Below are 14,600 nucleotides of genomic sequence, written 5' to 3'. Positions count from 1 at the left end.
ATCTGTCAAAACTACAGAACAGTATCACAACCAAGATACTGACACAGACAGTCAAAACACAGAACATTTTCATCACAAGAAGGGTCCCCCTTGTTGCCCTTTTAAAACCACACCCATGACCCCCTCTGCAGTCTTCCTTACAATGGTAAAAGCATTTGAGGGGGATTAATGTTCATCTTTGCCAGGGTGTTTGCTACTCAGGAACCCAGTTCTGACAGGAGACTGGTCCATCGGTTGTCCTGGCATGCTGTTTCTGCTGTGCTTATTTCCCTAGGGAGATCCTTCTGTATTTTTTCCCTGAGTACCAGCTGCCATCGGAACTGGACTACATATCTGGGGAAGAACTTGCAGCAAGTTCGGAGGTAAGCTGGCTGTTTTATAATTCTGAAAGGATGACATAGTGACCTGAAATTAATCTTCAGTGAAGAAAAATGGCAAATGTTAGCAATAAGAGGGTGGTGAGTGGCTAATTTCTATGAAGATGGGAATCCTCACACCAAATGAGTGACAGAATTAAAGCCACAGGTGAAATCATCGTGGCCATGGGTAAAATAATGTGAAGATATTAAAGACTAGAACAGAAAGTGGCAGAGATAAAAAGAAATGGGACTTCCCTCTCTTCCACTAAAAATAGTGTCCATGCCTTAGGTATATTTCCTCAGCTTCCTGTTGTGAGGATTGTGATAGCTGAACTGGAGATTGGGTAGCCCTGTTACTGCCCAAAGTGCTAGTCTTAGCTGGAGTCACTAACACATCCCTGAGAAATGGGAAGGCAATGGTGTTTACTGAACTACTTGGGGAAAGTACAGTATATGACTGGAAGGGAAACATTGATCAGCTATTGGGTGAACAGCTATTGGCCACGCTTGATATGAACACAGTCCCCAGGTGACTGAGTGCCCACAGGGCTGGGGTGAAGCTGTGTGAGGTGTGCATGTCTGTGGCCAGGAAGAGTTGTTGCACAAGTGGAGGGGAGGGGCCAGTGCAGTGTAGGAGGGAGCTGCTTATGGAGACGTTGGATGCATGAGATACCAGTGCAGAGGCACAAATTATTAATCTGGTGGAGGTGCCATCTACCTCAGTCAGATCCTGCTTGAAGTCCCAAGTTTTCTGGCCTATAATCTTTATTTTAGCATCTTCACCTTCTGTTCTCAACTCATCATTTCCCATGGAGCTTCTGACTCCACTACTTACCTGAACCTGTTCTTGTCAGGGTTACTAGTGGCCATCATTATTTCTTACATTCCCTGGCCTCTCTGAGGTCTTCAGGCCAACTGCCCCTTTCTCCTTGATGCACTTCCTTTGTGACTTCCATGACAACACATTTCTCATTCTTCCCTCTCTCCCTTCTTCTTTATGGCAACCCCTTCTCTATATGATTTCCAGTGTTGATGCGTCCAAGGCCTGGCTGATGGAGACGACCACGTTCTTCTCTCTGTTTAATGCTGTTTTGAGGTGACCTCGGCTCATCTCTGACTATTATTCCACATGTGTGGGACTTCTCAGTCTATTTCTCTGAAATTGCATTTCAAGAAATCAATATTGCAGCTGCCTTCTTGACATCTCTGAATATTTATTATTTTATCATTTAATTTTCTAATCTGTGTTTTTAAAAAACCACACAGTATTTATTTATGTAAGCTGCCTTAATCCTTTTCTGGAATGAAGTGAGCTGCAATTTAGTTAATTAATTTAATTAGGCCTAGATTGAAAAGATCCGAAGTACCACCAGAGTTGGCCAGTTTGAGGCTTTGATGGCTTGTTATACTGGATACTTACATGTTGTAGCTCTGTTGCAGACAGCTCTTTCTGTAAAAGTTAATATCCTGTTCTATTATCATTTATGAAAACAGCTGGAGCAATGCCCAGAGCAGACAAACAGAATCCTGCAAATGTGTTTGGACCAGGTAAGCTTCCTTTCAATGTAGCCATTTAAATTCTAAATGACCCTGTGTTCCGAAGGAGAAACAACACACATTTCCAAATGTTGAGTTTGGAAGAAAATCAAATTTACATTTACTTATCAAGACTTAGATTAATGTGTGGTATATCAGATGTCATAAAGCAATATCTTTTTGAATTTGAAAATATAAATCTTTCTGTGACATAAACTTATGAAGCACTCAGAGCAGGATTATAGTTTTTAATTTTAATTTATTATTTTCATTTTATTTGAAACACAGGGAGAGAGAGAGAGAGGTAGTCACAAATAGACAGAGAGAAAGATCTTCCATTCTCTGATTATTCCTCAGATGCTTTTAAGAGTGGGGCTGGGCCTGGTTGAAGCCAGGAGCTAGGAACTTAGATGACAGGGACCAAAGTAGTAAAGCCATCACTAGCTGCCTCCCAGGGTGTACATCAAAAATAATCTGGAATTAGAAGTGGGGACAGACACTCCAAAATGGGATGCAGTGTCCCAAGTAGCATCTCCAATACTATACCAAGCACTCGGCCCAGGATTGTGTTTTGAGCAAGAAGTGGAATGTTCATAGTCTCTAGGAAATATATTCACTGAATTTTTGAAACAGTAGACTAATGCAGAAATTGTAGATTAAAGTTTTAAATTACTTCAAAAAATTTGATATCTCTCTTTTCAAAAGATATCTTAACATTTTTAAAAGATTTATTTATTTATTTTAAAAGTTTTATGTACTAATTTAAAGGCAGAGTTACAGAGAGGCAGAGGCAGAGAAAGAGAGAGGTCTCCTGCAATGGCAGGAGCTGGGCTGATCCAAAGCCAGGAGCCAGGAGCTTCCTCCAGGTCTCCCATGTGGATGCAGGGGCCCAAGGACTTGGGCCATTTTCTGCTGCTTTCCCAGGCCATAATAGAGAACTGGATCAGGAGTGGAGCAGCAAAGACTCAAACCAATGCCCATATGCACTGCAGGTGGCAGCTTTACTCACTGTGCCACAGCACCAGTCTCTAAAGATTTATTTATTATATTTCAAAGGGAGAGTTACGGAGAAGGAGAGACAGAGAGAGAATCTTTCATCCCCAAATGGCCACAGTAGCTGGGGCTGAGCCAGGCTAAAGCCAGAAGCCAGGGGCTTCATCCAGGTCTCTCACGTGGGTACAGGAGCCCAAGCACTTGGACCATCTTCCACTGCCTTCTCAGGCACATTAGCAGGAAGCTGGATGAGAAATGGAGAAGCCAGAGCTCAAACTGGTGCTAGGATAAGATGCCAGCATTATAGGCTGCGGTTTAACCTGCTGCATTATGATGCCAGTCCCTTATAGGTTTTTAACTTTATGATTTTCCTTTATTATATAAGTAGTTATAATTATGCTAATATAAAAAGTAAAGCAAATTTAAAGAGATGCATCCCTCCTCTGAAACTATTCCAAAACCACTAATACTGTTTTTGTGTGTATTGAATCACAACCGTTCTCTCTCTGGGAAGATTTTTTTTAAACATTCATCAAGTAATGCCATGCATCTTACTCCTTAAAGATTTTGTGAGGGAATCAGGAGTTATATCTTTCACTTACACTATAGAAATACCTCAAAAACTCAAATACTTTCAACTCCCTTATTTTACATTCAAGGGAACTAGAACTCCAAGCTGTGAACTTGGCGAGGCTAACATAAAGGATTAATATGAGAGCCAAGATGGCCATAGAGGTACCCACACTAATAGTAGAGGCAGGCCATGACAGCCTAGAAATTTTCATGGCATTTAGATTAAGTTTGAAATGTTAAGTCTTTTTGGAAATCTGTGTTTTCTCACATTGTATTTCAGCTCTATCACTAGCACACATGCCTTAGCATCTTCCTTCATGTGTTTATGCTTACAGCCATCTTCCATAAAACTCTCATGAAAACATGCAGCTCTACAAACTAGGAGGTAAACGACACCCCCTGGAGATGTGCAGGCATGACTATAAGCAGAGGCTCTGCCTCATCTCTTTTGTAAGTCATGGAGTACATTTGAATATTCATGTTTTAGAAATGAGAAAGAATTGTGAAGTAAATTCCCAAAAGACATATGACTGAGGAATCCTGAAATGAAAATGAGAACTGAAAACAGATTCCTTCTTACAATGGCTGTAGCACAAAGCACTCAGATTTTAGGGTGTGCCCTAAAACTTAACAACCCTTGTTGATATGTTTGCCTCTAGAGTTTCTGTTGAGTGCCTCCTGGACTGGGATATGCAACAGGAATGAAGTGGGCAGGGGATTGTAGTTCCTATTTTCCTGTTACTATTCAAAGGAAAAGTGAATATATTTATTTTTGAACAATGCTTTGCTGAAAAGCAATACATACTGCAGTGTGAAGACTTACTTATGAACATTTTTTTACATAGACTAAAAGATAAAATTTGTTTTCAATATATGTTTTACTCTATCTCACTAATATTTAAATGGTTTTTTAAGATTTTTAAAATGTGTTTGAAAGGCTGTGTGAGAGAGAGAGAGAGGGAGAGAGAGAGAGAGAGAGAGAGAGAGAGAGAGAATCACCACTGGTTCACTATTCAAGTAGTTGCAATAGCTAAGGCTGAGCCCAGCCAAAGACAGGAATTGGACACTCCATCTAGGTCTCCCACATGGGTGGCAGGAACCCAAGCACCTGAGGCGTTATCTGAAGCCTCCCAGGCACATCAGCAGGTAATTGGATAAGAAGCAGAGTAGCTGGGAACCAAACCAGCACTCTGATATGCGCTGAGAGCATTACAAGTGGCAACCAATATGTTGTGGCACAGAGTCCGCCCCAAAGTGCTGGATTCTAGAAATGAAACCAAAATAAACAATCGAGATCAAGAGTTCCTGTTGAAACAAATGTGACAAGCCAAATAGAACAATTGGAATCATGACTTCTCTCCTAATGAAACTTCTTGGCTTTAAGGATGTTCCAAATGATTATTAAGTTTAAGTGTATAGTTATAAAAGTTATTCTGGTGTCTGGTGTTTGGCACAGTGGTTAAGGTGCCACATGGGTAAATTCAGAGTGCCCTGGGTTTGAGTCCTAGCTCTGGTCCTGATTCTAGCTTCCTGCTAATGAGCACCCTGAGAGGCTGCAAGTGATGGGCCAAGCAGCTGGGCCCCTGCCACCCACATAGGAGATGTTAACCGAGCTCCTGACTCCCCACTTTGGCCTGCCCCAGCTCTGGCTGTTGAGGGCATTAGGGGAGTGAATCAGCAGTTGGGAGATCTCTGACTCTGTTCTCCTCTCTCCCACTCTTTCTGCCTTTCAAAGAAAAGTTAACGAAAGTATGAAACAAATGATTTGAATAAATTCTTGAGATTCATTGTAGAGGACAAATTTATGCAACTTGCTTTGAGGTGTGTACTCTTACTGATTAGAACCACATTGCCATAAACTCAGGAAGGACTTTGAACCTGAGTCATGGTAATGGTGCTGAGAGGGTGGAGATTTGATTCAGTTATGGTGTTTAGGAGGTGAGTCTAGTGGGAGGTCCTTAGGTTGTTAGGAGCATGCCTTTGGCAAGTAGTTCTTGCTAAAAAGGTTGTTACAAAATACTGAATTGAGCCTAGCCATGCTCTTCTGCTTCCTGACACATCATGTGCTTGTTCCTGCACAAATGTTCCATCCCTGCCATCTCCCCATCTCCTCAGAGACCAGATCAGTGGGGCTGTCCAGCGTCTATTAGAACCTTCAAAACAGTGAGCCAAATACACCTCCCTTTCCTTCATAAGTAGCTTGTCTCACATATTTCATGGTAGCATTGCCAACCTGGCTAATGTACACATAGCACGTGGAGAAGCTATACGAGTCACACGTCTCATTGTTCGTCTCAGCTTGACCATGCCAGTGGTTTTCATAACTACCATAACAGTAGTGAATGACTCATGATTTGTTAGTGCTTCTCCACCACCTGACCCCAGCCACTACCATTCATTTTTTTTCTCACAGGACATCTGTTCCATCCAAAAGGAGTATCCCAGAGTTGCTCCAGTCTACTTACATTGGTCTGCTTCATGCTGTCCTCATAAAATCTATCTACTCTCCCAACGCACAGTGGGTCTCCAGATTTCCCTTCCATTCTGAATAGAGCTTGGTTAATATCATCTTCTACGTGAAGCCTGCCTTAGTCTCTTCGGTGATTAAGCTTGACCTCTGTGTTCTGAGAGAACCTCAAAGCTCTTCTGTAGCCCTAATTAAAAATTCTGCCTTGTGTTAGCATTATATATTTTATATAATATATTATAAAACATATTTATTATATATAATACATATATTATATATTATATAGTAATTATATTTATATTATACAATCCTTGAAGTTAATAATCTTCTCTTATCAAGCTCTTTATCCCAGTGGCATTCAGTGCCTTTGAATGCATCCTGATACTGATATTTGAGTTGAATTAAAGTTGACTGTTTCCATTGTCCTGCTTGCTTACAGAAGCACACACTTACCCCACTTTGTATGGCACAAAATCTGTAACTTGTGTATTCCTTCCTTACTTGACACAAACTTGTTAGGATTCTGGGGCTGCAAAGCTGCTGGAGCTCTCACTTTTTGAATTCAAGAAAGAAAATTTAAGTCTCAGTTGAATATCCTTTCTTTCAAATCCTAATTCTGCTATGAATTAATAGAATTTAGAAAGAATTCCATTTTTTGTTCCATCATAAATACCTCTATAAAAGTCAGGAGTGGAACTAAGTCTCTTCTCAATTCTAAGGCAATTCTCAGCTTAATTGAAATATTAATACAGCTATATGTCCTATGTCCTTTCCCATTGAATTTTTTTTTAAACCGGAAGCCTGGAATTCTATCCAGGTCTCCCACAGGGGCGGCAGGGGCCCAAGCATTCAGGGCATCCTCCACTGCATTCCCAGGAGTATTAGCAGGGAGCTGATTTATTTTATTTTTGTGTGTGTGTGTTTTTTTTTAAATTTATTTATTTATTTATTTGAAAGGCAGAGTTACAGAGAGGCAGAGGCACAGAGAGGAGGGCACTGATACACTCCCCAGTTGGCTGCTCCACTGATCCGAAGCCAGGAGCCAGCAGTTTCTTCCAGGTCTCCCACGCAGGTGCAGGGGCCCAAGGACTTGGGCCATCTTCTACTGCTATCCCAGGCCATAGCAGAGAGCTGGATTGGAAGTAGAGTAGCCAGTACTCAAACCGGCGTCCATTCGGGATGTCAGCACTGCAGGCAGCATTTTTACCTGCTATGCCACAGCGATGGCCCCTCCCATTGACCTTTAAAAGTTGTCCAAATTGATACCTTTTATAGAAAATTCCTGGAGAGGTTTACCTGAGACAGGCAGGTGAATAAACCAGGAGAGGACAGTAGTGTTGGAAGAAAATAGTTTCCTGGTTACAAAAGTGTCAGCTTTGAGACACTGACGATATTCAGTGAAAATAGTATGTCAAATAAATGTTCTTGGTACTGGATGAGCAATGTTGAGATTTCTCTTCAGTTTTAGTTTTTTACTTTTGACTTTGAAACATTTATAGATTCATACTAAGTTACAAAAATAGTATGAGAAGTCCTATGTATGTATCACTCAATTTCCCCCAGTGCTCACACTTCACATTATTATAACATCAAAACAAGGTTCTTGGTAAAATGTACGCTTGTGGTTCTATGTCATTTTATCATATGTGTAGGTTTGTGTAACCACCACTGAAATGAAAATAGAATCTCCTTACCATACATCTCTCTCTTGTGCTACCCATTTATAGTCACACTTACTTGTGCCCCCTCTTCCTCAAATACCTGTAATTCCTGGCAACCACTGATCTGCTCCCCATCTTTATTATTTTGTCATTTCAGGAATGCCATAGAAATGAAATCATACACTATGTGTCCTGTTGCAATTTACCTTATTCATTAAGCATCGTTTCAGGTCCACTCAAGCATGTCAGGATCATGTTCCTTTTTATAGCTAAGGAGTGATACTCTTGATTTTCCAAAGAACATTGATTTTTAAATTTTTTATTTCTTTGCTTTTCTTTGTTTTGTTTTTTTTATTGTTGCCTTTTTTTTTTTTTTTTTTAGTTAAGAAGTGTTTCCAATTATTGTTATTCAGGAAGGTGTGAAATTGTTGAGTTCCAAAGCCAAAAACTAAGAGGCTGGTGACATCTGAACTATGTGATATGACCATGGCCCCTTATTCCAGCCTAGTTGAATCATTTATCCTACCCACTGTTAGGCTGTGGAGTTGTCACTCTGGGTTTGCCTGTAGCCTTCCTAGGAAACATCTGTGAAGCTTTCCAGAAAAGGTGGCAGTTGCCTTAATTGTAAGTCATCAGCTTCTTGTAGGTTGAATTGAAGTTGTTCCAAAGTGAACTCTCCGCCGAGACATCTGAATGCAGTCTATATGATTGTCCCATGTGTTTGAAATTCCTTTGTTCGTCTCTCCCTAACCATTCTGTCATTGGCTACTAGTTACTTTGCTCCAAGTGCTGCTTCTCTGCTGTCCTTACTTCCTTGTGTAGAGTGTTAACTGTGTGCCAGGCCTTGGAAATATGGAGTAAAGATATCCAAATCCTTTTGTACATGGAAGTCACACTTTAAAGGGAGAGAACGATAACAGCCACATAAACAGAGTGTAATGCAGAGTTGCATAATGATGATGATAAACACATTAATAGATAAGGGTAATATTATGTGCCATAAAATAGTTGTGCAGGGCCAGAAAAACAGTGATGTGTGCAGGGAGGGGGGTGGGAAAAAAGAGTCTATTTCAGATAAAAGGCCAAAAGTATTGAGGAAGGTAATTTATTCTTTTAAGGAAGGTAATGTTAAGACAGAGACCTGAGGCAAGCAATGAGCCTTATGCAGATTTGATATGGCTCCTACTGAACAGAGAAAGTGACAAGCAACAAGAGCATGGCACTGTGATATAATCCTGGAAGAATGAGGCTTAGCACTCAGGAAATAAGGGAAGAGTGGGCAGATCCAGATTAGGGATTTCAGAAGATAATTCTGCCTCACACAAACTTCCCGGCAGCTTAAGACTGTGAACAATCTGATATTTCTTTAAATAGCAATCAATGTATCTCACAATAGCTCTCACATTTACCACATGACAACAACAGTGATGATACTACTACTGCTCCTTCTACTACTACTACTATAGCAACACACACACACACACACATGTTATGCAGCTCATGTTTGATGATATAGAATATTTTTTCGGTCCCTGCTCCTAACTACTCCTTTCAATTAACCATATATGAAAAATGCACATAATCAGAGAATAAGTTACTAATATAAGTTCCAAGTCAAATCCTGTGAGCCAAGACTTTAAAGTCTTTCATGCAATGGAGAATCCACACACTCTCTCAACTCTAATAATATCTGACCCTTACTCAGGAGCACAATGTCCTTTGTCCTTTGCACACCTGTATTGTTTCATCCTGTAGCCTAGGATGTTCTTGAAAGCACACTATTTTATATATCTTTGCATCATCTATAATCAAATTCAGTGCCTTGGATTTGAGAAGTGTTAGTTAATGTTCATTGGACAGAAATTCATATATGTTGGGGGATTTGATTGGTTGTTTAAAAAAGAAAGAGCAGGAAGTCATGGGACCAAGAGTGGGTAACAGAAGGGAGATGAACAGTGTCTGGGAAGGGTCTAAACCTACTAGTGAATGTGGTAGAGGAAGGTATGGGAGGCCTTGAAGGACAGATACAACCAGTTCATAGTAGAGCATAGAAATCTCCTTAGTACAGAATCATTCAAGTGTTTGTCAGAATGGGGTTTGCTGAGTAAGGTTGTCTCTGAATATCTTCAGACCCTTCCAAAATGTTGATACAAGCAGTTTGACATCATCTGAAATGGAAGCATTTGGCCTCTTCATTACCTCTTCCTACTTCATGGGTGCCTCTGGCACAACATAAAACCTTGGAAAGCAGCCAATACTCCTGAGTCAAATGTGTGACTGTACTCTTTTCTTCAAGATAAGGAACCCAAGAAGAGTGATGGGAGCTGGAATTCCTCTTCCTATAGCTTTTGTGCATTTTAGATAACTACAGACTTGAGTTCTAATAATACTGCATTATCTGCTAAGACAGCCCCACAGACTGACAATTCTGTCATTGGCTACTATTTACTGTTACTGTGGAGAGCCATGGCACCTGCCTCCTTAGTCCTTTGGATAATCTGATATCACCAGTGAGAGAACAAATTTCACCTTTATGAGGTTCCTTCTTCATTTCAAAGCTAAAGCTTCTGGGCTCATGGTGGAACACAGCACTCATCCTTATGTTATAATGACTAGAATATTGTACATCTTTCCTCTTCTTCTCTCTTTCATCAGAGCATATGTTCCTTGAGGGCATTAATATAATTCGAATTTAGACCTCCAATGGCACTTAACAGAGGCAGCATTTTGTATATATATGCAGAGTTGGAATATTAAATTGTCTTATGATATTAAGGAGAAAAATAATTTTCAAAAATATACTAAAACTGTTTTTAATAAAATTCCCAGATCCAGAATGTTTATATGGTCCAATATGAAAAAAAAATAAAGAGAAAATTGCAATCCATTATCTATGAAGCAAATAGAAGAGGGGTACTTAACGAAATCGCTCTGGGGCAATGTGAAGAAAAAAGGAAAACTATTGAGGATAAACTGGAGAATCTCCGTGTGCGACTGGCAGCACTGTTGCAGAAACTTCAGCTGGTGAGTGAGGAAATTTTATTTGAGTAGTGGGAATATAGTCTGTGAAAAAAGCACTAAGCTAGCTTCCTTCTCTACCATTTTCATGCACTAACGGGCCCCAGACAAGTCACTTAACCCAGCTCTTTCTCTACTTATAATCCTTTGGGAATCACTGATGAATTTATAACATATACATTAGAATGTTTTAGAAATTGATTTTCTTCTTTATCTTAAGTAAATCAGAATCTCTGTGCTTGGTGTAGGATGCTTACCCTCATATGTTCTTAGTACTGTATGTCCAATGGGAATTCTTTATTTACATTTTTTTCAGCAAAAATGAATAAATAATAAATAAACAAAAATACACTCTTCTAACCTTGTAGGCTAAACATTGTATAAGTACAGATTGCCATCAGCTTCATCTGCATATTATAACGCATAAAAATTGAGCTTCTGTGATAGATTAAGCTAACGAGGAAGGGCTCAACTACTATGATAGCACATAGAAATATTGGATGAAGTACAAACCTGAAATCTTTTTCGTGTGGAGGTTATAAACAAATAGAGTAATCCAAGCCAGAACAGTGAGCACGTGGAATATGTGGCATCCTGTAATTATAGACCTTGAATGCTGGGACAGAACACAGGACCTCACTGGGCCATGCAAGGTGATGGAACAGGAATTGAGTCACCTGCAGAAAGCCTGGAGGATTGACCAGTGGGTTCCGTTGCCCGTAAAGGGTTTGGAGGTGGTACAAGGAATCTCGCTATACATCAGTATAGAAGATGATGAGCATGGACTTTGAAACCATGCTACTTAAGGTTCAGTCCCAGTTGTCAACATTTTAAGGTGGAAGCCCACTCACCCTTCAAACCAATTATACATGTTTTTATTTATATAGAATTCTTTTCATATTAAGTACAAAAGGAAATGCAGAAAATATTTTTACTTAATGTCCCCTTTGGTGACCTAGGCCAACAATTAGAAAGCTACAGTATTGAAATAAAAAGGATGATTAATGCTAACTATAATTTGCACTTGTATTTGTGCTCCTGTAAACAACACTGCTTCAGTCACTCTGAGTTTGTTTGTTGCTGTGAGAGTGGGATTTGAGTGGAGCGCTTTCTGGTGCTTGTGGCTGTGTCAGATCTGAGGTAGAGACTGGTACAAGTTCACAGTGACAGTTGTTTCACTAACAATAAAACTAGAAAAAAAGCAAAGAAACTATATTATAAAATCTGAATAGCATTTTCTGACAAGCAAAAAATAACTGGAAAAGTGCTGGATCTTCCAACAAAAAATGTGTATTTGCTAGAAAGAGGAAAGGAAAAATAACCATTTACTAAATTCATTAATTGCTTGCTTTATAAGGTTTCCTCCTGAGTAGCTAGGGTAATTATATTAATTTACTTTGTTTTATTCAGTGTTTGGTAGGGAGGTGAAGGACTTGGTCAACAGAGAATGAGCATGAACCATTTTGCCTAGTGTCATTGGAGAGGTAATCAAAGGGCTCCTGTCCACATACACTGCTCTCACCTCTCTACTTGAACTTTTCATATTTACTGACTGTCATTGCCAGAGCAGCTACAGAAGAATAGAGCAGAGAATCAAGATGAGGTAGACCCACAGCTGATGGAATAGGAAAGGCACATAAAGAAACTGGGCATGGAACCCACCTAAAATGCCAGGAGGAAGTCCAGTCTGCCAGGTGGAGAATCGTAGCACAAGATTGGACTATAACCTCATAGGGCAAGAAGCTGTTAGTGTCAGGAAGGGTCACAGGACACTTCTCAGGGTCAGTAATGTTTGGAAATTGAGTTACATGTTGGTATTACAACCGATTTGCAGGAACAGGATCCCAGGCATAAAACTGGGATTTCAGTTCATCCTCGGTAGATAACTAAGCAAATCTAGGGAAGAAGGAGGGAAGCACATCAAATGGAACCAGAGGACGGAAGGAAAGACTAGGAACATAGTGGTGTTGGACACTTAGTATGGGGGCAGTAATAAAGCTGGGGTTGCTTCTGCAATCTTTCCTAAAAATTGTCTTACCTGTAGGCTCAGTTACAGAGTTGGGTCTTGGGGAATGAGATTTTGATGAGGTAGGAGGCAGTGTGTGTCCCAAGGATCTCTCCATGTATCAACGAGCCCAGGGAGGGAGTTGAGGGGAAAGAGAGAAGGAAAAGATGGAGACAGAGATCAGGGCAGTGAGCCAGAGGTTGTGGGGAAAGATGCAAAAGTGGAAGAAGAGAAAAAGAGAAGTCAAAATTATCTGTTTGCTGAAAAGGCTAACAATTGATGAATTTTAAAAATCAGAGGCGAGAGACACTAATAGAGGATGATAAAATTGAGGGGAAAGAATCTTAGGTCCTGATCAGTAACTAAAGGAAATTAAAAAAAAAAAAAAAAGGCAGGGAGGAACACCAGTTGTGCTAACCTCCGCTGAAGAAGGAAAAATGATCCAAAGTCCTGCCTGCTTGCGAGCACAAAATGAGATGAGATGAGATGAGGAAACAGTTTGAAAGGCTGCAAATGCAAGGCTGGTGTTGCTGCCCCATAAATTGTAGGGAAGATGTAGGAGGTGGCACAGATTACAGCATTGAGAACTGTAGCTTCTTTCACTGGTGTGACTGTTGCTTCTTTTTTCCAGGGTTGTCCATCAGGTGACCTGGAGCAGATTGACACCTACGTAGAAGCGTTGCTTAAAGAAGATAATCTCCTTTCCTGTAGCACTTTCAATAAAGTTACTGTAGGTAAGGGATATAGTTCTACTTTAGAATAAAAGGGAAGGTCTTCTCAAGTTAAGTTAGAAAACATAATTCCTTTTTAAATGATGCTAAGAAAATTGGAACATTCTTTTCAAAAAATAACCTTTTTTCATTATTGGTGTTATTGTAAAGTTTGCCCTGTGGAACACTAAGAAAATTGTGTACTTAAATGATGGCTCATTTATGATTGTTATATATATATCCCAAGCTTGTTTCCTGACTCTTCCTGTTCTGTCAGAAATAATCTCTAGAATTCTATAATTCCCATGTCAGCTATTAAGAAAAATGAAAATTCACTTAAGCTCAAATTTAGGTTTTACTTACATGGTTGTAAAAACTTGAACACAGTAGTTTCCAAAATAAATACTGAAAGGAATATAGAATCCCCTCCTCTTGAAGTGTATGTTGAAAAAGAGAGACGTTGTGCCCTTTCTCCACTGCAGCCAGCAACCAGTGAGGCAGAGAATATGAATACCTCCAACACTCTTGAGAAATTGTTTATATCATACTTTTATTATTGTAGGAAAAGAATAAACCTCTTCAGTATACTATGTGTACAAACTACACATATATAAGAGCTGTGTTTTACATTTACACATATATAAAGAATGTGTTTTATGCTTTCCTTAATAACTGTTTTATTTGTTTAAAAATGTCTGTAAGGTTGTGTAAAAACAATAAAAGCTTTAAAATGCACTTGTGGAATTTTAATTCATGTAATGTACACACACCAGTGGAACATGTGCAACAAAATATAGCAAAACTCTTCATCCCATTCTTTTATTAAAAAAAGATTTATTTCTTTATTTGAAAGTCAGAGTTATACACAGAAAGAAGGAGAGGGAGAGAGAGAGAGAGAGAGAGAGAGATAGGTCTTCCATCCACTATAGCGAGGGTCTTCCATCTGCTGGTTCACTCCCCAATTGGCTGCAATGGCCAGAGCTGTGCCGATACGATGCCTGGAACCAGGAACTTCCTCCTGGTCTTCTCACAAAGGTGCAGGGGCCCAAGGACTTAGGCCATATTCTACTGCTTTCCCAGTCCATAGCAGAGAGCAGGATTGGAAGTGGAACAGCCAAGAGTTGAACCAGTGCCCATATGGGATGCTGGCATTGCAGGCGGTAGCTTTACCTGCTACACCACAGGGCCAACCCTATCCCATTCCTTTATTCAACCACTTAGTTACCATTCCCAATACCATTAGTGTATACAAGGTAATATAAAGGAGAGTTTTGTAGG

The 14,600-nt window shown here is 39.9% G+C and overlaps 1 protein-coding gene across 1 annotated transcript in view; it reads left to right on the top strand.

The window, feature by feature from the left end:
* MORC1 (MORC family CW-type zinc finger 1) overlaps nucleotides 1–14,057 on the top strand; it is a 247,048-nt gene extending 232,991 nt beyond the window's left edge. Inside the window, exons 27-30 of the mRNA XM_070072071.1 lie at nucleotides 275–362; nucleotides 1,854–1,907; nucleotides 10,419–10,613; nucleotides 13,244–14,057. Of these exons, the coding sequence (XP_069928172.1) occupies nucleotides 275–362; nucleotides 1,854–1,907; nucleotides 10,419–10,613; nucleotides 13,244–13,375 (469 nt within the window). The 3' untranslated portion in view covers nucleotides 13,376–14,057. The remainder of the gene's footprint in view (nucleotides 1–274; nucleotides 363–1,853; nucleotides 1,908–10,418; nucleotides 10,614–13,243) is intronic.
* The last annotated feature ends 543 nt before the right edge of the window (nucleotides 14,058–14,600 follow it).

This window comes from Oryctolagus cuniculus, chromosome 4 (assembly GCF_964237555.1).
Source record: "Oryctolagus cuniculus chromosome 4, mOryCun1.1, whole genome shotgun sequence".
Taxonomy (NCBI): Eukaryota; Metazoa; Chordata; class Mammalia; order Lagomorpha; family Leporidae; genus Oryctolagus; species Oryctolagus cuniculus.
This window is presented reverse-complemented; position numbering and strand designations above follow the sequence as displayed.